The sequence below is a fragment of the Lutra lutra genome, chromosome 6 (genome assembly GCF_902655055.1).
Source record: "Lutra lutra chromosome 6, mLutLut1.2, whole genome shotgun sequence".
Lineage (NCBI taxonomy): Eukaryota > Metazoa > Chordata > Mammalia > Carnivora > Mustelidae > Lutra > Lutra lutra.
Window position 1 is genome coordinate 90,068,397 of NC_062283.1, and position 24,277 is coordinate 90,092,673.

At 38.0% G+C, this 24,277-nt stretch overlaps 2 protein-coding genes across 9 annotated transcripts in view; one reads left to right on the forward strand and one right to left on the reverse strand.

The window, feature by feature from the left end:
• ECT2L (epithelial cell transforming 2 like) overlaps positions 1-6,571 on the forward strand; it is a 76,136-nt gene extending 69,565 nt beyond the window's left edge. For all 4 annotated transcript variants that reach the window (XM_047732107.1, XM_047732109.1, XM_047732108.1 and 1 more), the window contains 2 exons: positions 4,305-4,477; positions 5,942-6,571. In XM_047732107.1, the coding sequence (XP_047588063.1) occupies positions 4,305-4,477; positions 5,942-6,069 (301 nt within the window). In that variant the 3' untranslated portion in view covers positions 6,070-6,571. The remainder of the gene's footprint in view (positions 1-4,304; positions 4,478-5,941) is intronic.
• A 1,625-nt stretch (positions 6,572-8,196) lies between these two features.
• The window catches only part of REPS1 (RALBP1 associated Eps domain containing 1), an 85,004-nt gene continuing 68,923 nt past the window's right edge, over positions 8,197-24,277 (reverse strand). For 3 of the 5 annotated variants that reach the window (XM_047733660.1, XM_047733661.1, XM_047733658.1), the window contains 10 exons: positions 23,677-23,764; positions 22,343-22,444; positions 20,150-20,222; positions 18,730-18,848; positions 17,662-17,726; positions 15,358-15,543; positions 14,142-14,237; positions 11,970-12,118; positions 11,139-11,244; positions 8,197-8,465 (listed from right to left, as the gene is read on the reverse strand). In XM_047733660.1, the coding sequence (XP_047589616.1) occupies positions 8,397-8,465; positions 11,139-11,244; positions 11,970-12,118; positions 14,142-14,237; positions 15,358-15,543; positions 17,662-17,726; positions 18,730-18,848; positions 20,150-20,222; positions 22,343-22,444; positions 23,677-23,764 (1,053 nt within the window). In that variant the 3' untranslated portion in view covers positions 8,197-8,396. The remainder of the gene's footprint in view (positions 8,466-11,138; positions 11,245-11,969; positions 12,119-14,141; positions 14,238-15,357; positions 15,544-17,661; positions 17,727-18,729; positions 18,849-20,149; positions 20,223-22,342; positions 22,445-23,676; positions 23,765-24,277) is intronic. The other 2 variants (XM_047733663.1, XM_047733659.1) reach the window with 1 other exon arrangement.

Genomic DNA, 24,277 nt, shown 5'->3' on the forward strand with positions numbered 1-24,277 from the left:
TATTTGTCCCTCTGTCAATATAGCCCACAGAATTTGGGGATAGCTTAAGCTTTTATAATATATTATGTAATTTGGTACTTTCATTGTATCGTTTTTCCAGAAAACACCAATTTTCACTTATGTGGCTTTCAGCCTGCTGGTTTTTAAGTAGACTTTTGTTGTTGTTCCCCTTTCCCTCCCTTGATGCCGAGGTGACAAAAGGCGGAGCCCTCGAGGACTGGTGAGCAGTGACATGGCTTTGAATCACCAAAGGGAGAGACATCCACTTCTCAGACCAAGTCCTCTTGAGGAAAAACCCTATTACACTGCCAAAAATGCATATTGTAAACTTTCTTTTTAGCCTTACCCAAGGGGTCTACAGTCAGTTACCGGGGCAGCTATGTACAGGGGACTTCCCAGAGATATTGGACTCTGGCTCTGAATTGGCTCTTAGCCTGGAAACTCAGAAAGCCACTGTAATCCTCAAGTCAGAGTGTGGATGTGTAGAAGCTACAGTTTTGACCCAGGTCAGCTCAGAGAACCTACGGCTCGCTGTCGTCTGCTCATGCCAAGGTTGTAAAATTCCTTTCAAGGTTTTATGTATTTATAGAAATTGGGTACTTCAGCATTTTGGCCTTCTAATACAATAAACAACAATAAAACATTTCTAGAATGATGTTAGGAATTTAAACTATAACAGACCTGTTACATTTTGCTGAGTCATTTGACCTATTTCTGAACAAGGAAAGAAATCCTATCCAAGTTCATGGAGAAAAAAATCTACCCTTGGAGTTGGTTCTTTTGAATATGAGAAGTGGCTTTCTGAAACGTTATTAGGATCCATAGTTTCCACTTCCTTTGCTCTATTATGTCAATATGAGAGATGAAATTATTTACTTTTATATATGTAGAGGAGTTACTATGTTTTTTAGTGTGTCTCGTTTTTGGATGAAAATTGTTGGAGATCTTGAAGGGCTTTATTTATTTACAAGAATGGTATCCACTCATTTTAGGGAGAGAGCATGAGTGGTGGGAGGAGCAGAGGAAGAGGGACAGACAGACTCCACAGTAGCCCGACGTGGAGCTGAATACCACAACCCTGAAATCATGACCTGAGCCAAAATCAAGAGTTGGATGCTTAATTGATTGAGCCACCCAGGAGCCTGTGGAAGGGCTTAACTTAGTAAATGGCTTTTGAAAATCTTTTTTCTAGATGGAACTCAGATTTATTTTAAATAGCATTCTCATAATCAGATTGAAATAATGAAAACCTGTGTGTTTTCAAGCCTCTTTCCCTGTTTATGTCCTCTGATGACAAGTGGTCTCAACTCCGAGTTAATAATGTGCCTGCTCCTGCTTTTCCCTGGGTCCAACCACCCGCTCGATCCACGTGGGTCACAAAACTGGAATTCTTTCATTTATTTCCACTCTCGGGGTTACCACTTCCGAATGAAAAAATGATTCTTTACCTTTCAAAGGCACTTCTTTAAAGCAAACTTGTATTACGTTCTCTGATAATTCAGTTTAATAGCGCATTTTTTTATAGCTTTGAACATTTCTCTAAATTGGTATGATAGGAGAAATAATTGTTCATATCCAGTAGTAAGGTAAAATTGCTAAACAAAAAGAGGGCAAGAATACGGGTGGGGTTCTTTTACTAGAGTGGCCATTCACCACATACAGACCATTACACACAGATTGAAGTATCTCTTCCCTTTCTTGCCTCCTCTCTCCCTCATCCCTAGTTCTATAGGCACCATTATTGCCAGACTATCCTACCAACTTGATCTAGAATATTGCTTCTTGCAAGGTATCAGTGTATGTGAAGTACCCACTCCTTCCAGCCTAACTCACAGCCACACAGAAATGGGAAGGAAATGCATGAAAAAGGAAAGGCTGGCTCCAGCGGTTGGGCATTTCTGTTTATCCATACACCTAATAGAGCCAGGACCTCACTAACACTCTCTGAATAGCTGAACCTGAAATACAGTATTCTTCAAAAATTTTTAAGTCCTGGGGGTGCCTGGATGTCTCAGTCATTAAGCGTCTTCCTTCCGCCCAGGTCATGATTCCAGGGTCCTTCTGGAATCGAGCATCGGACTCTCTGCTCGGCAGGAAGCCTGCTTCTCCCTCCACTCCCTCTGCTAGTGTTCCCTCTCTCACTGTGTCTGTCAAATAAATAAATACAATCTTAAAAAAAAAATGTTTCAGTCCTGGATCCAGTCCTTCACCTAGCATGACATGGTTGTAACTAATACATGATTTAACTGCCTCACTCCTCAAAATGTGGTCTGCACATCAGCATCGTCAGGCAGCTGTCAGAGATGCAGAAACTCTCACACTACTCTAGTTCTACTACCTTCAAATTGCATTTTAACAAAAATCTCCAGGTAATTTAGAGGGACATTAAAGTTTGTATTATGTACAAGTCAGAGCCATTATTATATAAAACGGATTCTAAGTGGCAATTATAGTAGCTTTTAAGGACAGCAATCCGGAGGTTTTTGATAAAAATACATAAAACCTTTGACCAATCAATCCTACCTGCCCACCACAGCACCCCCCCCCAAGCCTATCTGATAGAAATAACAACACATGTAAGGGATTTGATTGTAAATAAAGATCAGTTTATTCGAACATTGCACATACTGGCCATAAACAAGTGAAAGGAAGGAGAAAAGAAGGTAGGAAAGAGACCCAAGCCTGTACACACCAATGGACATCAAAAGGAGAAGAGTTGAATCAATGATGGTCTACACACACCATAAAGTATTATTTGGCCATTAAAAATAATAAATTAAAGGGGCACCTGGGTGGCTTAGTCGGTTAAGCATCTGAGTTTGATTTCAGCTCAGGTCATGATCTCAGGGTCCTGGGATCAAGCCCTGCATTGAACTCCCCACTCAGTGTAGGGCCTGTGTGAGATTCTCTCTGCCCCTCTCTCCACTTACGTTCTCTCTTTCAAATAAATAAATCTTTAAATAAATAAATAAATAAATAAATAAAGCAAGCCATACCAGTTAACTTGAAGTCATTTCCATTGCTAAGTGAGAAAAACAGAAAAAGAGTGTGGATATTACCATTTTTGTAAAATAATGGCAACCTACCTGTAAATAGATGTGTATATATGTACATATGTGTGTGATTACCTGAACAAGTAAGAAAACAAAGACAGACAGGTAGGAGTTGGGTAATTTGGGTGACCTGAGTGAAGGGAGAAGGGACCCAAGCCAAAAGAGAAAAGTGAAACAAAAAAGGACACTTAAAAAAGCCAATGGTATGAATTGATGACACTTTAGCATTTATGTAAAAGGTTATGTAGACTTCAAATGGCAATTAAAAAAAAATAGTGAAGATTAAAAATGAGACTTCCTCTGAACATCAAGCCAGTATATGGACTCCCTTCCTTCGAGCAAGTGAGGGTTGCTTGATGCTTCTAAGAGAAAAAAGGTTTTGGTTATCCTCCCAACGTGGGGGGAGAGAGGCTAGAGATACTGGGAAGTGGGCGCTCCCCCACTCCACTCCTCCCCAACACACTGCTTGACTCCCTGGTGAGTACTCACAGAAGCAAACCCAAAGGAGAGTACACTGGTGCCTGCCAAGCACAAGACCTGGCTCCAATAACACAACAGTGTAATGAGGGTAACAGACGGAGGCTGAGGGCACATTTTGCCTGCTGGTAAACATGCCTACAGCTGACCATCATAGCAACCTCCGTGAAAATGAAGAGTTAACTTAATTCTCACCTTTCATACTGATGGAAGTATGTTATCTATTGATTTCCCCCCAACCATAATTAGGAAAATTTTAATTTCCTAGCTAGTAGTTAAATGCTTTTCTTTTCCCGGCTGTGTACTTAAGACACCTTATGTCATATTGGTTCTTGTGCTTTTCTCTACCCCAACCTGTTACACTGAAGACGAAACCAAACCAAACAGAAACTTTCCCCAGATTGCCCAAATACATCAGACACAAAATACCAAACTTGACAGAAGTTTAACACAGCTCTAGCATGATTCATGTGGTAAAGGAGGAAAAGTTCAATGTCTCTTTCCTCCACATTCCCACACTGAATGCTTATCCAGTGTTAGGTAAGTTCAAAGCATTCCACCAGAAGCCTTGAGGCCCCCCTATAGGAGTGGTCTGAGAGACAGAAGAGACTATTTACACCAGGAGAAAAACTACTGAGAACTCCAATGAGCCATTTCAACCTGTCTGCAGCGGGCAAAACCACCAACTACTGGCTTATCAACGCCAAAATGGTGAATTGTGTAACAAAGCATGTGTGTATGCCTACCATGTAACCCTTCTCCACTTTAACACAGGTCCTATGAACACACCCGTGACCTCAGTCTTTTCCTCTTCAATGATGCACTGCTTGTTTCTAGTCGGGGCACAGCTCATACTCCGTTTGAGTGGACTTCAAAATCAACCTACCAGTTCATTGCATCAGTGGCCCTTCATAGGTTACTTATAGAGGACATTCCAGATTCTAAATGTATGTATTCTTTTTCTTCCAAGAGTTAAAGACCTTTAGAAACCCGTATTACATAATGCTCATTAACTATTAAAATATAAAGTAGGAAAAGTACTGGAATGTTCATTTCAAAGTTTGCAAATAGTTCTCCAAATAATTTTAGGATTTCATTAATGTAAACTTGCATCTATCGGAAATAGCAAAAGAAAGGAATGCTGGCATTGTCAGACAGGTACCCTACATATTAGGAAAACAACTTTCAAAAATCACAAAGAGAAGCACGAACCCACATCATCCTGAGCTCTTTGAAGCAATCTGACAAGAGAGCCACTACTCACCACAGCTTGTAAATGTTACAATTTTATACTTTTACCTATCACTTTTCCATTTTACTAGGACTCAATACTGACTATAGATTTTACTAGTTTAGATTTTTATATGCTATTTCCATTCCACTAAGATGAAGTGATTATTACAGTGATTATTACAGTGAAGTGTACCTTTGCTTCCATAAGTTCATATTCAAGTTGATAGTTCTTCTGTAACTGACAGATTTGCAAAGGATGTTTAGTAACAAACATTTCATTCATTAATAACCTCAATAGAACTATCATCTGTTACGAAAAGAAATCCTACTTAAAAATACTATGTCTATTTTTAGCTATTACCTACACTTTACTTGCCAAGCTTAAAAGGATCCTTCTCTTTTCTCAGTTTCTGTTAGGCAATCTGAATGGAACAGCTCTCATTCCAATACTCTTCACCGCATGTCAAGGCAGGACTTAAGGTTAAAGCTGGAATAAAGGTCTTATAGAAGGAACTCACCCTTTAAAAAAGGATTCCTTCCCTTTAGTTTTAGCCTCATTTTTAAATCTGAGCCTGAGAAAAAATGAACACCAAAGGAGAAAATAAGTATTTCCACCTAGAAAACAAACTCAACTGATATGAGTTAGTTATCTATAATCACCAGGAATGGTTAAAGAGGGTAGGACATCTGCTTTCAATCTCCCTTTAGTCAGCTGTGGTCTGTGTCAAAACATCACTATGTAACCCGCTAGACAGCTGGCACCCAGCTACAGAGTTGGCTTAATTCCAACAAGGTGGTCCAGGCCTAGCTCTCAGCATCTCTACCTGCACCAACTCTTAGTGCAGACCTTTACTGGTTCCTTCTGGGAGGGACCTTTACTGTCCTCCTTCCAGAGGGACCGAGACAAGGAGTTAAAGAACATGACATCATCTACCAGTTTTTAAAAATAACTGCTATTAGAATTACACAATCGCAAAGATTATTTTAGATTATATTTGAATTATTCAGTATTTTTAGGAAGTTATATTCTAAACTGGACTTGTATCTGTTGGAATCCCTTTTTAGTTTTCAAAAAATTCTTAAAGATGACTTGGTCAATTCTTGAATTTTGTAACATTTTCTTTTCTTTTGATTGTGACCTGCCAAGATTAATTAGTGGACCTTAAATATTTTTACAGATATCAAGAATGCATTTATTCTTCATGGTCCAAAACGTGAATGGATTTGTGCTACAGAGGTTGAGGATGATAAATTCCTATGGTTGTCAGTACTTCAAAGCGCAATCAAAAGTAGTATGGAGAAGTAAGAAAATATTACGGGTGCTAATTCTCCCTGGCAAAGACCGAGAGATCCCTGTTCCAGAAGATGCAGCAGGAAGCAGAATGATTTCTCACGGATGGGGAGAGTGAAGTAGGATGACCCATAAAGTCCCTCCTAACTTTTAACTTTATCATCTATGTTCAACTATGCAAAGAAATGTACAGAAGAACAACTTGAGTCCAAAATTTTGAAGCACTTCTTTTGGTGGTTATTTTTCATAGGCAGTAAAATTTAACACAACAAAGATAATTGCATATTTAAAGTTTTGTTTTATGAACTAATGAAAAAGTCAGAATAAAAAAGTGTTTCTTAAATGATCAGTCTAGAGAAATATTTTGTTGACTTACTAATCATATCATTATAAATTTTCATGATATAATTATTGATTTTAAAATGTGTATAAAAATATAAATGGCAGTTTGGCAAAAAACCTGTCACATGTCTTTAATATGAATATATTCCTCCAGAGAGCATTAAAAATAAATTCCTACAAAGTACTAAAAAGTTTCCTATGATTTTGAAGTGTTTTTTGGTTGCAAAATTAAAATTTTTAGACCCTCCAAGTAAGAGGTTTAAAAAGTTAAATTAGACATTGCTAAATTGGCTGTTGGGGAAAAAAAAACAACATAAAATACCTTTAAGATACAAAAATAAAGGGCTCCGGGGTGGCTCATTGGTTAAGCATCTGCTTTAGGCTCAGGTCGTGATCCTAGGGTCCTGGGACCAAGTTCTACATCGAGCTCCCTGCTTAGTGGGGGATCTGCTTCTCCCTCTACCACTCCCTGTTGCTTGTGATCTAAGTAAATATAAAAAGATTTTTTTTAAAAAGAAACAAATATAAAGAACTTAAGACAATTCTGTTTGAAGAGAAACAGCAAAACATGTGTTTCGTGGTCTTTTGTATCTTTAAAACCTTCATCTAATTATTTAACAAACTGAAGTCATAACCTGTTAGCCACTTGGAAACTTCTGCTAATGTATGCAGTAATAGTAATATTTTTTACTTAAAGTTGATATTGATCTTGGAAACTTTCACTTGTCAGTTTCCTTTTTGTTTCATATTCTCCTTTAAGATAGTAAAAATCTACTAGTACAATCTAGGATTGTGAACTGGGCTATTTTAAACATTTTCTTTTTTCAATAAACATATAAATTCCTTCTAATTCTTAAAAATTTAAATTCTTGTTAAAAAATGTAGAGAAGTTAAAATATTGTGCAGTTTTTTAGTGTAAAATCACACCTTGATTCTGTTACGATATATCCATGCAGCCTAACATCTATGATCCCATAGAATAAACCATTAAAGGGAATATCTGCTGTTAGTCAGCAGTGAATGCAAATTTACATATATGATCAAAATGTATATATCATATAATATGAAACAAATCCTAAGACATTTTTTCAACCTGAACAGGACACACTTTAGAAGCTCTGTTAACGGGAAAAACCAGTCTCTATGACCAAAGATTGAATGACAAAATAGCTGACAAAATGTAGCAACTGATAAGCATAAGTTTCTAACTAAGACTTAAGTGCATAAATCATGCAAAAAATGATGATGTTTGCATGTGGACAGTACTTATGTCGTTTGTAGTTCAACACTTTCCCTTTGCTTCCAGGGGACAATTAAGACCTGACTTCATAGCTATTTCATAAGTTTATATGACTGCTGAGTTAAAAATCTCACACACAACAATTTTAGGTTACTGGTGAAACTGCTCAATTTTCACTGGGAAAATTATAAAATCTGACCTCCAAGTTGAAGCCCAAAAGTACCACATGACTCCTAAAGAATGCTGATTATGGTTAAAGAATGCCTCATCCAATACAGTTCTTTAAAATAAAAAATTCAGTAGGAAACTCATTTTCAAGATTTTTACAAAATATAGATGCTTTATGTAAAATATTAAACCTAAAAGACAAATTGACAATTTATTTTTTTGACTTTTTTTTGCAAATATTTCAGTCTCTGCTTGAGATACAAATGGGAAGGCCATTCTGTAAATCAAATCAGTGTGAGGTTCTGGCCACTTAAGTATACTGGACCAATGTTATGTATTCCTGATACTATGGAGTAAGAAGGTTGGGCTATGCCAACAAACACAATATATCCTCCAGGAAAAGTCATCCTGACCCTTTTATTGTTGAAATTAAAAAATAAAAGATACTTAAATACAGGTGAACATATAGGGCAAAACAGAATCATAAAATTTAATGTTGAATTAAGCAGTGAGCTGAATGTTTGGGTCTCCAAACTGGCTTGAACCCAAAACTGCTTAAAAATGGGTATGTTCACAGTTAACGGCAATTGGCTTATAGGTGAGAGAATGGTCGAAGCTGTTCCAGTTGAACTTCCAGAGAAATTCTCTCCTCAAGAACATCCTGAAAAAGATGCAAAGTTATGTTTCAAAGTATATAAAAATGAAGGCACATCTAACAACAACTCAGCATCAAGAAAACAATTTAAACTTGTTAAGACAAAGGGAGAGTCATTCATATTTTAAGAGGATACTTCAACTTAGCAAGGAGTTTCTTTATATGTCAGTACTATTAAAATATGATCTTAAAATCTTTTTCTTACTAAATAAATCAGGGTAATAAAATATTTTTTAACTATCAGAAAAGCCAGTATTTGCAAATGATGTTACTAATGCATGCATTTTGCAGAAGGCCTACCCCCGCAGTAACAGTAGATGCTACCCCCGCAGTAACAGTAGATGCTACCCCCGCAGTAACAGTAGATGCTACCCCCGCAGTAACAGTAGATGCTACCCCCGCAGTAACAGTAGATGCTACCCCCGCAGTAACAGTAGATGCTACCCCCGCAGTAACAGTAGATGCTACCCCCGCAGTAACAGTAGATGCTACCCCCGCAGTAACAGTAGATGCTACCCCCGCAGTAACAGTAGATGCTACCCCCGCAGTAACAGTAGATGCTACCCCCGCAGTAACAGTAGATGCTACCCCCGCAGTAACAGTAGATGCTACCCCCCGCAGTAACAGTAGATGCTACCCCCGCAGTAACAGTAGATGCTACCCCCGCAGTAACAGTAGATGCTACCCCCGCAGTAACAGTAGATGCTACCCCCGCAGTAACAGTAGATGCTACCCCCGCAGTAACAGTAGATGCTACCCCCGCAGTAACAGTAGATGCTACCCCCGCAGTAACAGTAGATGCTACCCCCGCAGTAACAGTAGATGCTACCCCCGCAGTAACAGTAGATGCTACCCCCGCAGTAACAGTAGATGCTACCCCCGCAGTAACAGTAGATGAACCAATCAGCACAGATTCTTTCCCCTGGTGATGTTATCTGGTCCTGATAACTCCTGAACCGCATCTGACTTTTGGTTTCACAAAGAATAAGTTTATTTTGCAATCAGAATTTCTAACCACTGTTGATTGTGAGCAGTCTTTTCAGATAGCCAGCAAATCCTAACTCATCTTTTTTTTCTCGAACATGCTTACTTTTTTAACCAGAACCATTTCCTATTTTGTACCATACTTCCTATTTTCTTTTCAAGATAGAAAAGTGATTTTACAAATAGCTCCTATATACATGTTTCTATAGGTGCCTTTAGTTCTTTAGGAAAACAAGTGTCAACAAAATTTTCATTATCAAGGTAAGGTACTAGTAAGCTTATCCTTAGTTTTATAGTCTTCTTTTACAACAGACCAAATTCATAATCACAGAATGACTACAAATATTTTCTCTGATCAAAGAGCTATACAAAAATATCATTCATTCACAGATATTTATCAAATCCTAACATGAGCTAGATTTTTAGGGATAGAGACAGGATGGTTACAAATTTATCTAAGGAGTCCTCGCTGACTTTGATGTCCTGCCTGAGCATTAACACATCCCTCTCTCTTTTCTCTCAATGTATAATGTATTTTGGTTTGGAATTTGGAACACACACACACACACACACACAGAGAGAGAGAGAGAGAGAGAGGCACCCTGAACAGAAAAAATTATTACTTTCAGTGAGTTCATTTTAGTAGGGAAAAGAGACAAATGTGCCATAGATAATAATACCAGATAGTGTGATAAATGCTGGATGAGGGATACCAACAGAATATTATGGGAACAAAATAACTCTGCATTCATTTTACACTTTCATGGACTCTTCTCTCGTCTTTGTGGTTTATAACCTTGCTACTCAAAGTGGGACCAACAGTCCAGCAGCATTTCCATCATCTGGAAGCTTATGAGAAATGAAGAATCCTCAGGTCCCTTTCCGTATTTAATATGAATCAGAATTTGTATTTTAACACGACCACTGACTAACTGTATACACACTGAGATGTGAGAGTCACTGGTTTATAAGATATAAATGCTTAATGTTGGTAAACCATAAATGATTCTAGCTCATTTTTATTTGCAGAGATTCAAAGAAATCACAGTGGTAAGAAAGAAAAACATATCCATTCCTCTCAAGTGTAAATGATGGGAGTACACACAGGCCATAAGCATCACTTCTACCCAAGGCTTGTCTGTCCTTTTCCACATGCAAAATGATCTCAACTGTCCCCATCTTCTTTAGACCAGTTTATCTCTCTTTAAGAGACTCTGAGTTGTCTTTGATAAAAGGATAAACCAACAATACTCAAGTCATCTTAGAATTAAGTAAGAGTATAGGGAACCACATATATCATCTTGGTGGTGCTCAAGGTCACATTTCCTCTCTTGGGTTTCATTAGGAAAGTTCAGGAATATTACAGGAACAGTGATGCCATATATATATGTGCATATATATATATGACACACACACACACGTATGTGTGTCGTATATATATATATAAAACCATATATATATGTGTGTGTATATATATATAAATAAATATATGGTAAGACAATCAGATCAGAATTGAGTATACAAAATTCCTTCTAATATACAAAGATTCAACAGTGTAAAAAACATTTTAGATACACATTTCTCTTACTACCTGGGAAGTTTCAAACTAGCTTAAAAATGCTGGATCACTTCTAAGCTCCAGTTAACTGAGATGTTCTGAGTCCATGGAATTCCCCAAGTAAAGATTCAGAATACCTTTAATTGTTGCTGCAATTCACTATTCAATCTGGCCAAAACTGTGTTGGTTTCCTTATTACGTCTAATTGATGCCTGAATTGCTTTCTTATCTTTTCCAACAGACCTAAGAAAATAAGAGGGCAAGAAGATATGACTGTCATTTCTCTTTAAACTCTCTCCATTCTTCCCTGACCTCTCTCTAAATCCAGAAAGTAGAGGGAACATCTTTTGCCTTAATAGCATAGCTCAACATCATTTGCTCAGTTTCAGTGGTCAACCAAAAGTATCTAAGTTTCAGAAGATTAAGTTTTATTGTTTTTGTTCTCATTCTTTTTTTGTAGAATCACCTTTTAGTCCAGAGCAGGTAACCATTTTTCTATCAACAACCACATAGTAAATATTTTAATCTGTGGGCCATATGATTTCTGCAGCATATTCTTGTTTTTGGTTTCTTTTTCTCTTTTCTCTCCCTTCTCTTTTTTACACCACATATAAAAGCCATTTTTAGCTCTGGGCCTTAAGAAAATAGGCCACGGGATAAATTTGGCCCATGAACCCTAGTTGGCTGATTCTTGGCTCAGGCAACCATAGTTAAAATCTTATTGTTACTCTATACTAATTTTTAAAAAATTCTGCTCTAGGGTTTGCATTAGGTTGTTAAAATGAAGCTGGAATTGAGCCAGATAACAGAAAGGGGGAAAAATATTACAACTACTCAAAAAACTCTCAAAGAGGAGCACCTGGGACCCTCTTCTCAACTAGAGACCCAGTCTGACCATAATTTCCTTCATTCTGATACATTAAGTGCTGTGCTTTTTGCCCCTTTTGTCTAGGGACAGCTCTGATTACCTAGGAATTGAAGGCTGTGATGCAAGCACAGCAGCTAAGACACCTGTCTTTTGTGTGTGTTCATCAACTTCTGGTTTTAATTCATCTTCTGATTTCAATCTTCTCCGAACAGGTTTAGGTGGTGGAGCAAGAGATGTGGTGCCTTTGCTCTACAAGAGAAGAAGTCCGTTAACAATGGGGATGTCTTCAAGACATTCGCAGTTACTCAGCAGTTTACAACATCATTTGCTTTCTTTACACTGCTTCCTCTCCAAAAATTAAAAGTCACCTGACCCACTTTTTAAAAAAAAAAATTTTATTTGTTTATTTGACAGAGAGATCACAAGTAGGCAGAGAAGCAGGCAAAGAGAGGCGGAAAGCAGGGAGCCTGATTCGGGGCTCGATCCCAGGACCTTGAGATCATGACCTGAGCTGAAGGCAGAGGCTTAACCCACTGAGCCACCCAGGTGCCCCACCTGTCCCACTTTAAAACAATTTATGTATTTTTAACACGGCTAAGTTCAACTTCAGTGTGAAAGGGTGTTCCTGGGTTGACGTCACAACTGTGAAATAGACCTAACCACTTTTTAAAAAAGGGTGACATAAGCTCCTTGAGGCCTAAATCTGACTCAAAACTGTAATATTCATGATTTAAATATTAACGAGGAAGATGTTCAATATATATACTGCTTAATAAATATAAAAGGGTGTCTCCAGGGGCCCCTGGGTGGCGCAGTAGGTTAAGCATCTGACTTTGGCTCAGGTCAGGATCTCAGGGTCCTGGGACTGGGCTTTGTGTAGGGTTTCCCGCTCAGTGGGGAGCCTGCTTCTCCCTCTCCCTCAGAGCTCCACCTCGTGCTTTCTCTCTCAAATAATCTTTAAAAAGAAAAAAAAAGGAGGGGGAGTCTCCAGAAATATCCATCCATTATCATTACAGGATTTCCTAGTCAAAAATACTAAAATGTGTTTCTTCTTTTAAGATTTTATTTATTTATCTGACAGAGAGAGACACTGCAAGAAGGAACACAAACGGGAAGTGGGAGAGGGAGAAGGAAGCTTCCTGATGAGTAGGGAGCCTTGATTGCAGGGCTCGATCCGAGGACCCAGGGATCATGACTTGAGCCAAAGGCAGATGCTTAACAACTGAGCCATCCAGGTGCCCTAAAATATGTCATCTTAATAAAGCAATTTATAAAGAAATAGAAAGCCAGGAAATTCTTTAAAAACAATAACTAAGATGCACAAAAATTATAACCCCCAAATACGAGTGGACACTTAAAAATTCTGTATTTTCCCTCAACAGATTCAAATATGTTATTTTGGTATTTACCATAACCTGATCTGTTAATAAATAGAAATGACAATCAACTGCCATATCTTTGGTTAAATACTATTTTTGATTTGTTGCTGTGAGCGGACAAAAATAAAATTCACTATTTAAAAAATATCACAAAAATATGGTAAAAAATAGTGTCGAGAGAGTAGTTTAAGCACTCTCAGAAGCACATGCTGTAATAACTGCTGGGAATCTCTGCGTGATAACAAGAAAAAAAACTACCAAAACTTTTCTTTCAGTGGAAAAACATGCAAATACCTATAATTAACTTTGCAATACAAAAACCAGATAAGAAGGATTGACATACATAGATAGATGGATGGACAGTATGTGATAATGCAAGTATAGTAAAATATTAATGGTACAGTCATGGTGTGGGTTTACTGATCTATATAATATAAAATTCTCTCAATTTTACTTTATATTTAAACCTTTTCATAATAAAATGTTGGGGGAAAAATTATTCCCAAAATGTCAAAGAAAAAGAGCACAACACCCTTAGAGGGTTGGTAATTTTTCTTTATGACACTTATGACTGCAATAAAACAAATGGAATTTGACCAATAAGGAAGTTGTACTTTCCAAATGTGGAAGAATGTCATCACCATATAAATTCTGAGAACCTATGGCATATACTAGATGACAGACCATCACCTCCTAGAATTTTTAAACAGGCAGACCCTGTTTTGAAACAGGCCAAATATATTACAGTTAAAGGCAGTGGAATGGCTTAGATACTCTGCAGTTAACTTCACTTCTAAGATCTTTGTCATCTTTAAAATCTTACGAAGTGAAAATGATGTCATGTAACTTTTTATATGTACAAAATAATCAATTTTATAGAAGACATCACGTACCACATTGGCGGGGACACTAGCAGCTGTCTTTTCTTCAATTTTACTATCTGTTTTGGCAACTCGAAGAGAACTTGCAGAATCAGAAGCTTTTTCAACCTAGAGATGAATATATTATCATTCCTAATTATACATAAGCAGTATATACACAAGCAGTATATTATGCATAAATATGTATGCTAACAAATTGGAGAGTAAAATGTTAAGAAAATATTCATTCTCATAATAAGGACTGTGAGAAAACCCTTTAAAAATGGCCATTCTCTATAGCAGAAGGGTGGAGAGCAGGAGAGGGCTGAGGATGCAGCCCAGCACTGTTTGGAAAGTTCTTGTGGTGGGGTCAGGGGGATGCCTCTGCCCCAGAGGCATGAGTACCAGTACCCTGTACACACCTGTACTTCCCCTCAGGCCCTCCCCTGACTTCCTGATAGCATAGGCTATACCCCAAGTGGCCCCAGCCCTAGATAAAAAGTTTCAGGCTCGAAGAAGTGGCTAGCAGAAGTTCCTGCCACTAGATCTGAAGAGCATCTCCTAAACACTGTCTGTAAAGATGGAATCTGGCAGCCTGTGGTCTGTAGGTCTAACTAATGTGACTCACATCGTATGCATGGAGTGTAGCTAGGGTAACCACAGCCACTTGTGACATGCAAATCTTCACCAAATCACACATCAGATGCGAGCTCCTGAGCAGTGTTTTAGGCATGCCCGGATGGTTGTTTGTGCCTTTTCCCATGACAGCTAACTTCTACCCAGATTCTGATTTTTTTCTTTAAGATTTTATTTATTTATTTATGTAGTTGATGGGGAGAGAGAGATAGATATAGCAAGCTGGCAGAGAGGCAGGCAGAGAGAGTGGGGAAAGCAGGCTCCCTGCCAAGCCGAGAGCCCGATGCAGGGCTTGATTCCAGGACCTTGAGATCATGACCGGAGCCAAAGGCAGAGGCTTAATCCACTGAGACACCCAGGCGCCCCACCACATTCTGATTCTCATTAGGCATTATACTGTAACCAGCAGGTATCTAAGGCCAATTAGCTAATTAAGAAGCACAGACTCAGGGAATATAAATTCTCTAAAGCAGCAGCAGCAGCAGATATTTTACTCGCTGATGTCCACTCTGGTATCTGCTCTTTTAGAGGTTCCTCTGCTTACAGACCTGCTTCTGAATATAATGTGGGAAGAGTTTCCCAGCAGAAAATTAAATAAGCCCTTAAAACTGACCGGTAAGACCTCTGGATGTTTCTCGGCTTCATCATCTTGTTCTTCATTGACGTTTGATGCTGCAAATACTTCAAATTGGCTGAAATCTGCAAAATTTGGTTGCTCTGGTATCTGCTGGGGTGAGGTACTAGTGTGAGTGATTAGGCCATCGGCATCCACTGGGCGATGCACAACGGGACCAGGAGCCTACACAATGGGTCAGGATGGAGGAACACACACTTCATTAGTCTATCACCGTCAGCTACCTTCTTCTTTGAAAATATACTGTAGAGATGCTTTGGTATCTGTAAATTCAGGGAGATGAGCGACGGTAGCATCTAGCTCTAAAAACTGTAAGTGGAATGCTGAGACACTCAAAAAATTAAGATGACAAACCTTCAGTAAGAAAGATACTTTTGGGGCGCCTGGGTGGCTCAGTGGGTTGAGCTGCTGCCTTCGGCTCGGGTCATGATCTCAGGGTCCTGGGATCGAGTCCCGCATCGGGCTCTCTGCTCAGCGAGAAGCCTACTTCCCTCTCTCTCTCTCTGCCTGCCTCTCTATCTACTTGTGATCTCTCTCTGTCAAATAAATAAATAAAATCTTAAAAAAAAAAAAGATACTTTTGCAAATTCTTATTGCAAAGAAAGTACATTAAAGGAGAAGAAGGGTCTGGTCTTACTCTTTGACTCTGTACTTGCATCTAACTTTTTCTTTCTTTTTTTTTTTTTTAAAGATTTTATTTATTTATTTGACAGAGAGATCACAAGTAGTCAGAGAGGCAGGCAGAGAGAGAGGAGGAAGCAGGCTCCCTGCCGAGCAGAGAGCCCGATGCGGGGCTCGATCCCAGGACTCTGAGATCATGACCTGAGCCGAAGGCAGCGGCTTAACCCACTGAGCCACCCAGGAGCCCCAACATCTAGCTTTTTCTTAATTAGGCTACTGCACAAGAGTCTGTGCTTTTAACAAGTTTTTTTTGTTGTTGTTGTTTTGTTTTTTTAATGTTTCTGGAAAGGTTATTTTGAAGTGTGAAAACCACTGCTCTAACTATCCTCCCAATACTTCAGTGTACTTCCCTTCAGTTCGTCCTCGCCTCCTTTGCCAGAGCAATCCTTCTAAAATCTTTAATCCAAATGTAACTTCTGGCCAAGCACTATGGAAATTACACTGAATGAACAGATAAGTCGGATGCCCTAATGAAGCAGTGCAGTGCAGGATAAGAGACAAGTACACGAGGACTTAAGACAGTGTGAGTTTATGACAGCAGCAGTACAGGGTGTTACAGGAAGAAATCTGCAGGCTCTTCCCTGCTTACCCTTTAAAAATTCTCTCTCCTATAAGACTTCTGTCCTTAATATGATACAGAGATACTCTGTCCCTTTCCCACCTCTTCAGCCTCAATCCCCATCATTTGGCGGCCCTGAACAAACTCTTGTTCCCTGGAATATGCCAGGCCACATCATTCCTTCTGAGAGGAGTGCCCTCTTGATCTCTCAAGTCTCTGCTTAAAGTCTCACTTCCTTCATTTTACTTAACACCTTTCCAATGTGATCCTTGACTTTACTGGTCAGTCAAGCTGTGCTGAAGCATTTCATAAATATATCTAGCACAGCTCTTCTACTGTAATTGTTGTTTGTAGGTCTGTCTTCCCCACTGGACTGATTCTTGAGTCAAGTGACCAACTCACTGGGTTTCACAGTTCAACCCAAGACAAGTATTTTTGCTGAGAGTTTAGATAAACAAAATATTTAAATTTCAGTATCTTTGATGATTAAGAAACCATCTTTTTAACTTCAAATAATCAACTTCATTGTAGGAATCTAACTCAGAAAAATCAACCAAATTCATTCATGTAAAAGGCAGTCGGCCAGTCAGTCAAATAAAAAACTATCAGCTATAATCCAGAATCTGTCTTAGAACCTACTAGATGGAAACAATTTCAACCTGGCAGGGATGAAGCGGTCAACTTACATTTCCTTTACGGATGGAGTAACATCTCCAGGAAGCTGCAGTGAGGTCATGGAGCCTCTGCTAGACCCAGGATATGTCCTGGGTCTAGATAGGGACATCTAGACAGGGACATCTCCTATCTCCCAACCCACTGTTCTCTCCACTAAACCTTCCATTATCAAGACATTATCATTTGGTCCACTTTTAAAGTTTCTATCTAATCATTATTCTTGACTTCCAAAATAAGACTTAGCTTCCCTGAAGAAAATGCTCATTAAGAATGACAATTAGGTAATTCCTAATCTTCAAAATAATTCTAGACTAGAAGCAAATCCTAACAAATATAATTGGTCAGTAATGAATACATTGGAGAATTACCTGTGAGGGCTGTGGTCTTGGAGGCACTGCAGGAGGATGGGCAACAACTCCAGCCTGTTGTTGTCCTAAGTAAATACACAGATTGTCTTTTTAGTAAATACATACTTTGCTAGTAGAACAAATAGGTGGAGTGAATGTGATCAAATGATAAAGACTGCTAAGAATGCCTGGTAAGTATCAGGAGGCATTTGGTATCCTGTAAAACTATCTAGGTATGACCTAATGACCAAGACTAATGGCCTTTTCTCAGACCTCTTATCTTTCTTTCTTTTTTTTTAAGGGAGTTGTTTTGTGTGTAGCCCAATGTGGTGCCTGAACTTATGATCCTGAGATCAAGACCTGAGGTGAAATCAAGAGTTGGACGCTGAACTGACTGAGCCACCAGGCTCTCTATCTCAGACCACATTTCTCTTGTTCTATTGCACAAGGCACTCTTGACAAGCTTGTTTCCATAATATTAACCATTCTTGGCTTTCTTCTATTTCTGAATGTTCTTCAGCTATAAAATATGCAGACTTCCAAATTTTCTCATTGCATCTAATACTTCACTCAATCATTTCTATGTAAATGATTCTCAAATAATATAATCTTTCTTAGCCCACACACCCAATGGCCTACTATTATATCCTCTTTTCCTCAACATTCCAAAACCATAACATCCCAAAACAGAACATCATCACCCTCTGATCCTAACTTTTCTATACTGATCAACATTTATTAATAACAATAAAATCAGTTATATAAAAATTAAAACCTTGGAAAAAGTTGTGAGACTTTTCTCTCCTTTGTCAGCTAATTGAAGACCTATCAGCTTTCTCTTCTTGATCTCTCCACATGCTTGTTTTAAAATCTCTTGCAGCATCTCTCAGAGGTTCCTATCTTTATCATGAAAACTCAAACACATTAAGGGAAAAAAATTTCCTCTCATCTGACACCTTTTAAACTCAAAATTTCTCTTCAGATAATTAAAAAAATAAGACACAGTAAGAGAATATAAAATAAAAATGTTGTGCTCTTTAACAAACTTTAAAATCAAATAATAGATTATTATGGTTCTCTAACCCTTACCTGTGGTGACTGCAAAGGTCCGATTCATATCTAAAGAGGATGATCTGGAATGAGAAGGCTGTGGCCTTGGAGGGGGAGGTGGTGGTGCAGTATTATCAGGTGACGTTCCTGAATGAGACCTATACAATTCATCCCATTAAAACTGGTCATGTTACAGGTACTGGAGCTTTTTTCTTTTTAAGCTTTCAAACTTGGCTAAACAGTTAAAGGATCTTACTGGTGTGACAATTTTCTCAAGTGGCATGTAAGTATTACAATGAATAAGGACAAGATCTTTGATATACATTAAATAAGTAATTATTCAATGTGGCAAATAATCTTTTTATGAAGCATAATTATACATTTTTTCAAATTTCAAAAAATTTGAAAAGGAAGTTCATTATTAAACATGATAAACTCAGTAGACACAAACCTAGTAACATTTTCCCACTCAATTAAAGATAGTAATAGTTTGAAAAACCATTTTCACAAAAGGGAAACTTTACTTTCAGACACGGTTAGCTTTCACCTTATTTAAAGTCTGAAGTTTGATAAGCTGAAATAGAATCTGGCTCAACTACGTGAGGTGCCCATTTCTGTGTCCCCACAGACAATCTCATTATAATGGTGGCTGTGCTCATTTTGGACCCGCCCTAGAGATTCACATGTTTGCTACCAAAGTCTTCTGTATTCTGAAAAGAGTCACATGGACTCTGGGAATCTGATCCTCACTTACAGGGATAAAAGGAAAATAAAATCCAAGATGACTGAAGAGAAGTAATTATACAAAGAAGCAGTCTGAGTCTGGAATTTCTTCCAAGATGCTATACTACTAGTCTCTCTTTATATTCTCCAAGCATGTGGCAAAAGGATACTTAGTATGTATAAAGATGAGGGGAAAAAGATGCTTCCGTCCTGCACACAATTTTTAGAGGATACTTAAGCCCTTACAGACAAATCCCTTGTCACCTTCATCCTATCCCATACCTTTTGTATTTATGCCTGAGAAGTTATATGCAACGCAGATCTCCAGGGTAGGTAGGGAGCCCAACACTAGGTGTTTGCTTCTAGATGGCATCTTAAAATACAGAATTCTGTGGGCACTTGCCATAAGGCTATACAAGGAAATCTGTACATTTATTACTTAAACAGACTCGCAACTGCTGACTTACAAAAAGGACTATATTAAACTGCTAATCCTAACTATAACTCTTTTTAGGCCTTCTAGAGGATACCATGGGAACAATAAGGGCTCCTCTTGCTTTCCTATTAAAGTTGAAAAAGAATCAAAATTATTTTCCTTCTACTTAAATCAACAGTTAATAGCCTTCAGAGAACTGAAGAATAGAGGAAAATAATTCATACTTGGCTCTAAAAGAATTCTTAATATTAAAATGTAACAAGATATTTTAATATGCTTTTTATTGACAGAAATACTGACCTTTGATGAGTTACATTGTTTCCAATCTGTTCTGGGTCCGAAGTAAAAGAGTCTGAACTACTGTACCCATCTGCTGATAAATGGAATATATCCTATTTAATAACAATTTTTTATTCACTTCTTACCCTATATACTCTAAACAAATGTAATAATTATTATTTCAAATCAAAGATATTTAAAGACTGGCTAATAGGTTAACAGTTCACCTGAGTGTTATTAAATGTAAAAAATTACATACAAATCATGTTAAACATGACATATTTAAGTTATAATCTAGGAAAGTTAATATAGGAATAAAAAACTGCTTAGACAATAATAAAATTTATGAGATAAGCCAGATATTTCCCATTTTTCACCTCAGAAAATATCTTTTCCAAATCCTCAAAATCTTATGAAGGAGCAAAGTCCCAGAGGCAGACTAATGGCTGTGACGCAATGACAATTTTTTTTTTTTTTTTTTTTTTAAGATTTTATTTATTTGTCAGAGAGAGAGGGAGAGAGAGCAAGCACAGGCAGATAGAATGGCAGGCAGAGGCAGAGGGAGAAGCAGGCTCCCGCCGAGCAAGGAGCCCGATGCGGGACTCGATCCCAGGACACTGGAATCATGACCCGAGCCGAAGGCAGCTGCTCAACCAACTGAGCCATCCAGGCGTCCCAATGACAAATTTTTAAATAGAAAATCAGGGACAATGTAAAGGAACATTGCTATTTACTTTCAAGGATTACAGAGTGAAGAGACTGGTTATTTGGTTCAGTTTCACTTCAAAATGTGTCCCTTTCCTTTTTCTTAGCAAATAACTGAATTGTTTAATTGGTACAGAAAAGATGCTAAAACTAACATATTTCCATGTGGATGTACCAAGAGGCATCTCAAACTTGAGATGTCCAAAACTCAACTTCTGTTTATCCCCCCAAAAAACCTACTGTTACCACAGCTTTCCTCAATTCCCAGTGGCTCAGACCAAAATTCCCTGAATTGCCCATGACCTCCCAGCCCCATCCTGTATCACACAGGTAGACAAATCCTATGCTCTTTTCTTACAAAATACAGCCAGAATCTGACCACTTCTCAGCATTTCTACTGCTACCACCATAGGCCAAGCCGTCCTCTTCTCTTGTATGTATTATTCTTATTGTTTTTTTAAATGGCCTTTCCTGTTTTGACTCTTGCTTTCTTGGGGCCTATTACCAATACAGCATAGTGATCCTCATTAAAAAAGGAAGGTCAGAGCAGAGCACATCTCCATTCAAAATCTTCTAATGGCTTTTTGTCTCATTCAGTAAAAGCCACTCTTACACTGCTCCCCGATTATTCCTCTACCACTTGCTACTTCTGCCAGCCAATTATGTTGATTCTTTTTTTTTTTATTTAAGATTTTATTTATTTGATAGAGAGAGACAGCAAGAGAGTAGGGGGAGTGGAAGAGGGAGAAGCAGGCTTCTGATCCCAGGATCCTGGGATCATGACCCGAGCCAAAGGCAGACACTTAACGACTGAGCCACCCAGGTGTCCCATATGCTAACTGATTATATTCCAGGTGTTTGCCTGCTGATCCCAGCAGAAGGCAGTTCTCTAAGCAGGGCTTCACATGTGCTGTTTCCTATGCCTGAAACGTCTTCCTTCAAATATTCATAGCCGAATCCCTTGTCTCCTTCAAGTTTTAACCCAAATGTCATCTTTTGGTAAGGTCTTCTTTGACCACCTTATTTAAAATGTCACTCCCTCTTCCTTTTCCCAGCTTTTATTCTTATCAAGTGTATTTATCTCCTAAGACAGGAGTTAAGATTCTTTTTTTCCTCTTACATCCCTTACAGAATGGAAGCTCCACAAAGGCAAAGATTTTCCTTCTGTTTTAACTGCTAAATCTCCAGTGTCTAGAACAGAGCCTGCCATATGCTATTCTTTTAACATATGCTGAATAAATGCATGTTTCCTGTGAGACAAAGGAGTGAGGGGGAAAGAGTCCATGGACTAAATGTGGTTAACTGAGAGAGATGACAAACAGAAGCAGGTCTAGCAGGCAATAAGTAACCATTTACTCATACAGAGGGTAGGGTATTTAAAAGGGTTGACTCATCTCCACTTTACTCAGTAAAGGTAATATGAAATAGCTATACATTTGAATTATTCAGATTCTAAGTCCAGACTTAATCAACTTCAAATGGAAACTGTAATACTATTTTTCTGCTTACCTACAGTATTTCCAGAAGCAAATTTCACCGATGAATTTATCTTACTTTCCTCTGACAGGTCAGATGGTTTCACAAGTAATGGGCTAGTGGGATTAGTATGATCTAATAGAAAATTAATAGGTAGAAGTACAAGAACTGAATTAATAAATTCACAGACTTCAGAGTATAAGGCTTCATTTTTATATTCCAAAGAAGTAGCAGATAAACGTCAGGAGATACAACACAAAATAGCATTTTCAATAGAAATATAAGCTTTTTCATATAGAATTTTGTTTTCTGCCATAACAGAAGATAGGGTATAACAAAAAAAGTCAATTTACATGTTCATATTCTGTTAATTTTTCCCTTCAGAGTAACTGCTTAAGACACCACACAAATGGTTGTAAAATTAAGTAATTTATGATGCTGACTTATACAGAAAATAAATATACTTTTGAGAAAATAAATATACCTCTAACTAAAGCATTTAATCTAAAATGAGGAGAAACTTCAAGAGTTTAATCAAAACAATGTCAAAGCCAAAATTTATTTTAACATATACCTCCTCAGTTAAAATCTGAACGTACTTTAAATCTAAGTTCATAGCAGTCATCATAAGAACCCACAGGGTTGGGGCACATGGGTGGCTCAGCCAGTTAAGTGACCGACTCTTGATTTCAGCTCAGGTCCTGATCTCAGGGTCTTGTGACAGGAGTCCTGCGTTCTGCATGGAACCTGTGTAAGATCCTCTCTCTCTTTCCTTCCGGCCCTCCCATTTCTCCTCCCCTACCCCCCACCCTGCCCCCCGCTTACATGTACTCTAAAATAAATAAATAAAATCTTTAAAAAAAATACAACCCACAGGGTATTAGAAAAGTCACATTTCCAAGTGTCCTTATTTTTTAAACTTTATAACATAAATTCAACAGTTTCCCTTTTCTTAAAATTTTTTAAAAGATTTATTTATTTGAGAGAGAAGAGAGTGTGTGCTGGAGAAGTGATGGAGCGGGTGGGGGAAGACAGAGAGAGAGAAAGAATCCTCATGCAGACTCCCTGCTGAGCTTGGAGGCTAACACAGGGCTAGATCCCAAGATCCCACAATCATGACCTGAGCCAAAATCAACAGTCAGGTGCCCAAATGACTGAACCATTCAGGAACCCCTCAACAGTTTCCCTTTTGCAACTGTCATGTTAACTGAACAACATATACAAGCATACATATATATGTATACTTCTAGAAAGTACCATTAAAAAAATAAAAAATTATGTAAGAAATTCGAGCCCTCAAAGAATAATTATTTGTGTATTTCAGTTAGATGCTAGTCTAAACTATAATCCATCAACAGCTTCCTTACCACTGCCAGTTCTTTTCAGTTCCATTTCCTGCATGTGGATTTTGCTTGGAGTCATACGAATGGGAACTGGATGAACAATAGCGGTATCCTAAAGACAGATGGGAGGAAATACAGACTTTGCATTAAAAATGCCAAGCTGATACCACGAAATAATCAAAACTAACAACACTTTAAATAGACTTTTTTATTTATGCTAAGGCAAGCATGAAAATAAATTTCTTAATTATAAGTTTTAGAATTACATGTGAAAAATCAAGTTCACTATGTGTGCCTAATAATCTGACTTCTTTTATAAAAAGTGCATTTTAACTTTTGAGTGGTTAAAGATTTGAGTGAAAAAAATAAGATCTATAAAACTACCTAAGGTAGAAGACAATATTCAAAGGCAAAGTGTAAGATGATCTCATGATATTATATAAATCTGAACCTTTTAGGTTAAAGTGAACTATTTCATGAGAACCCAAAGACTAACAGACTGAACTTTTTCTCCCCTAAACTGCTGAAAAAAAATGACATTCACTTTTTTTCCCATATAAAACAAAGGTAATAGTGCTTGCTATATTGTAAGTCAGCACGATACACAGTTTCTGCAGATTAGTCC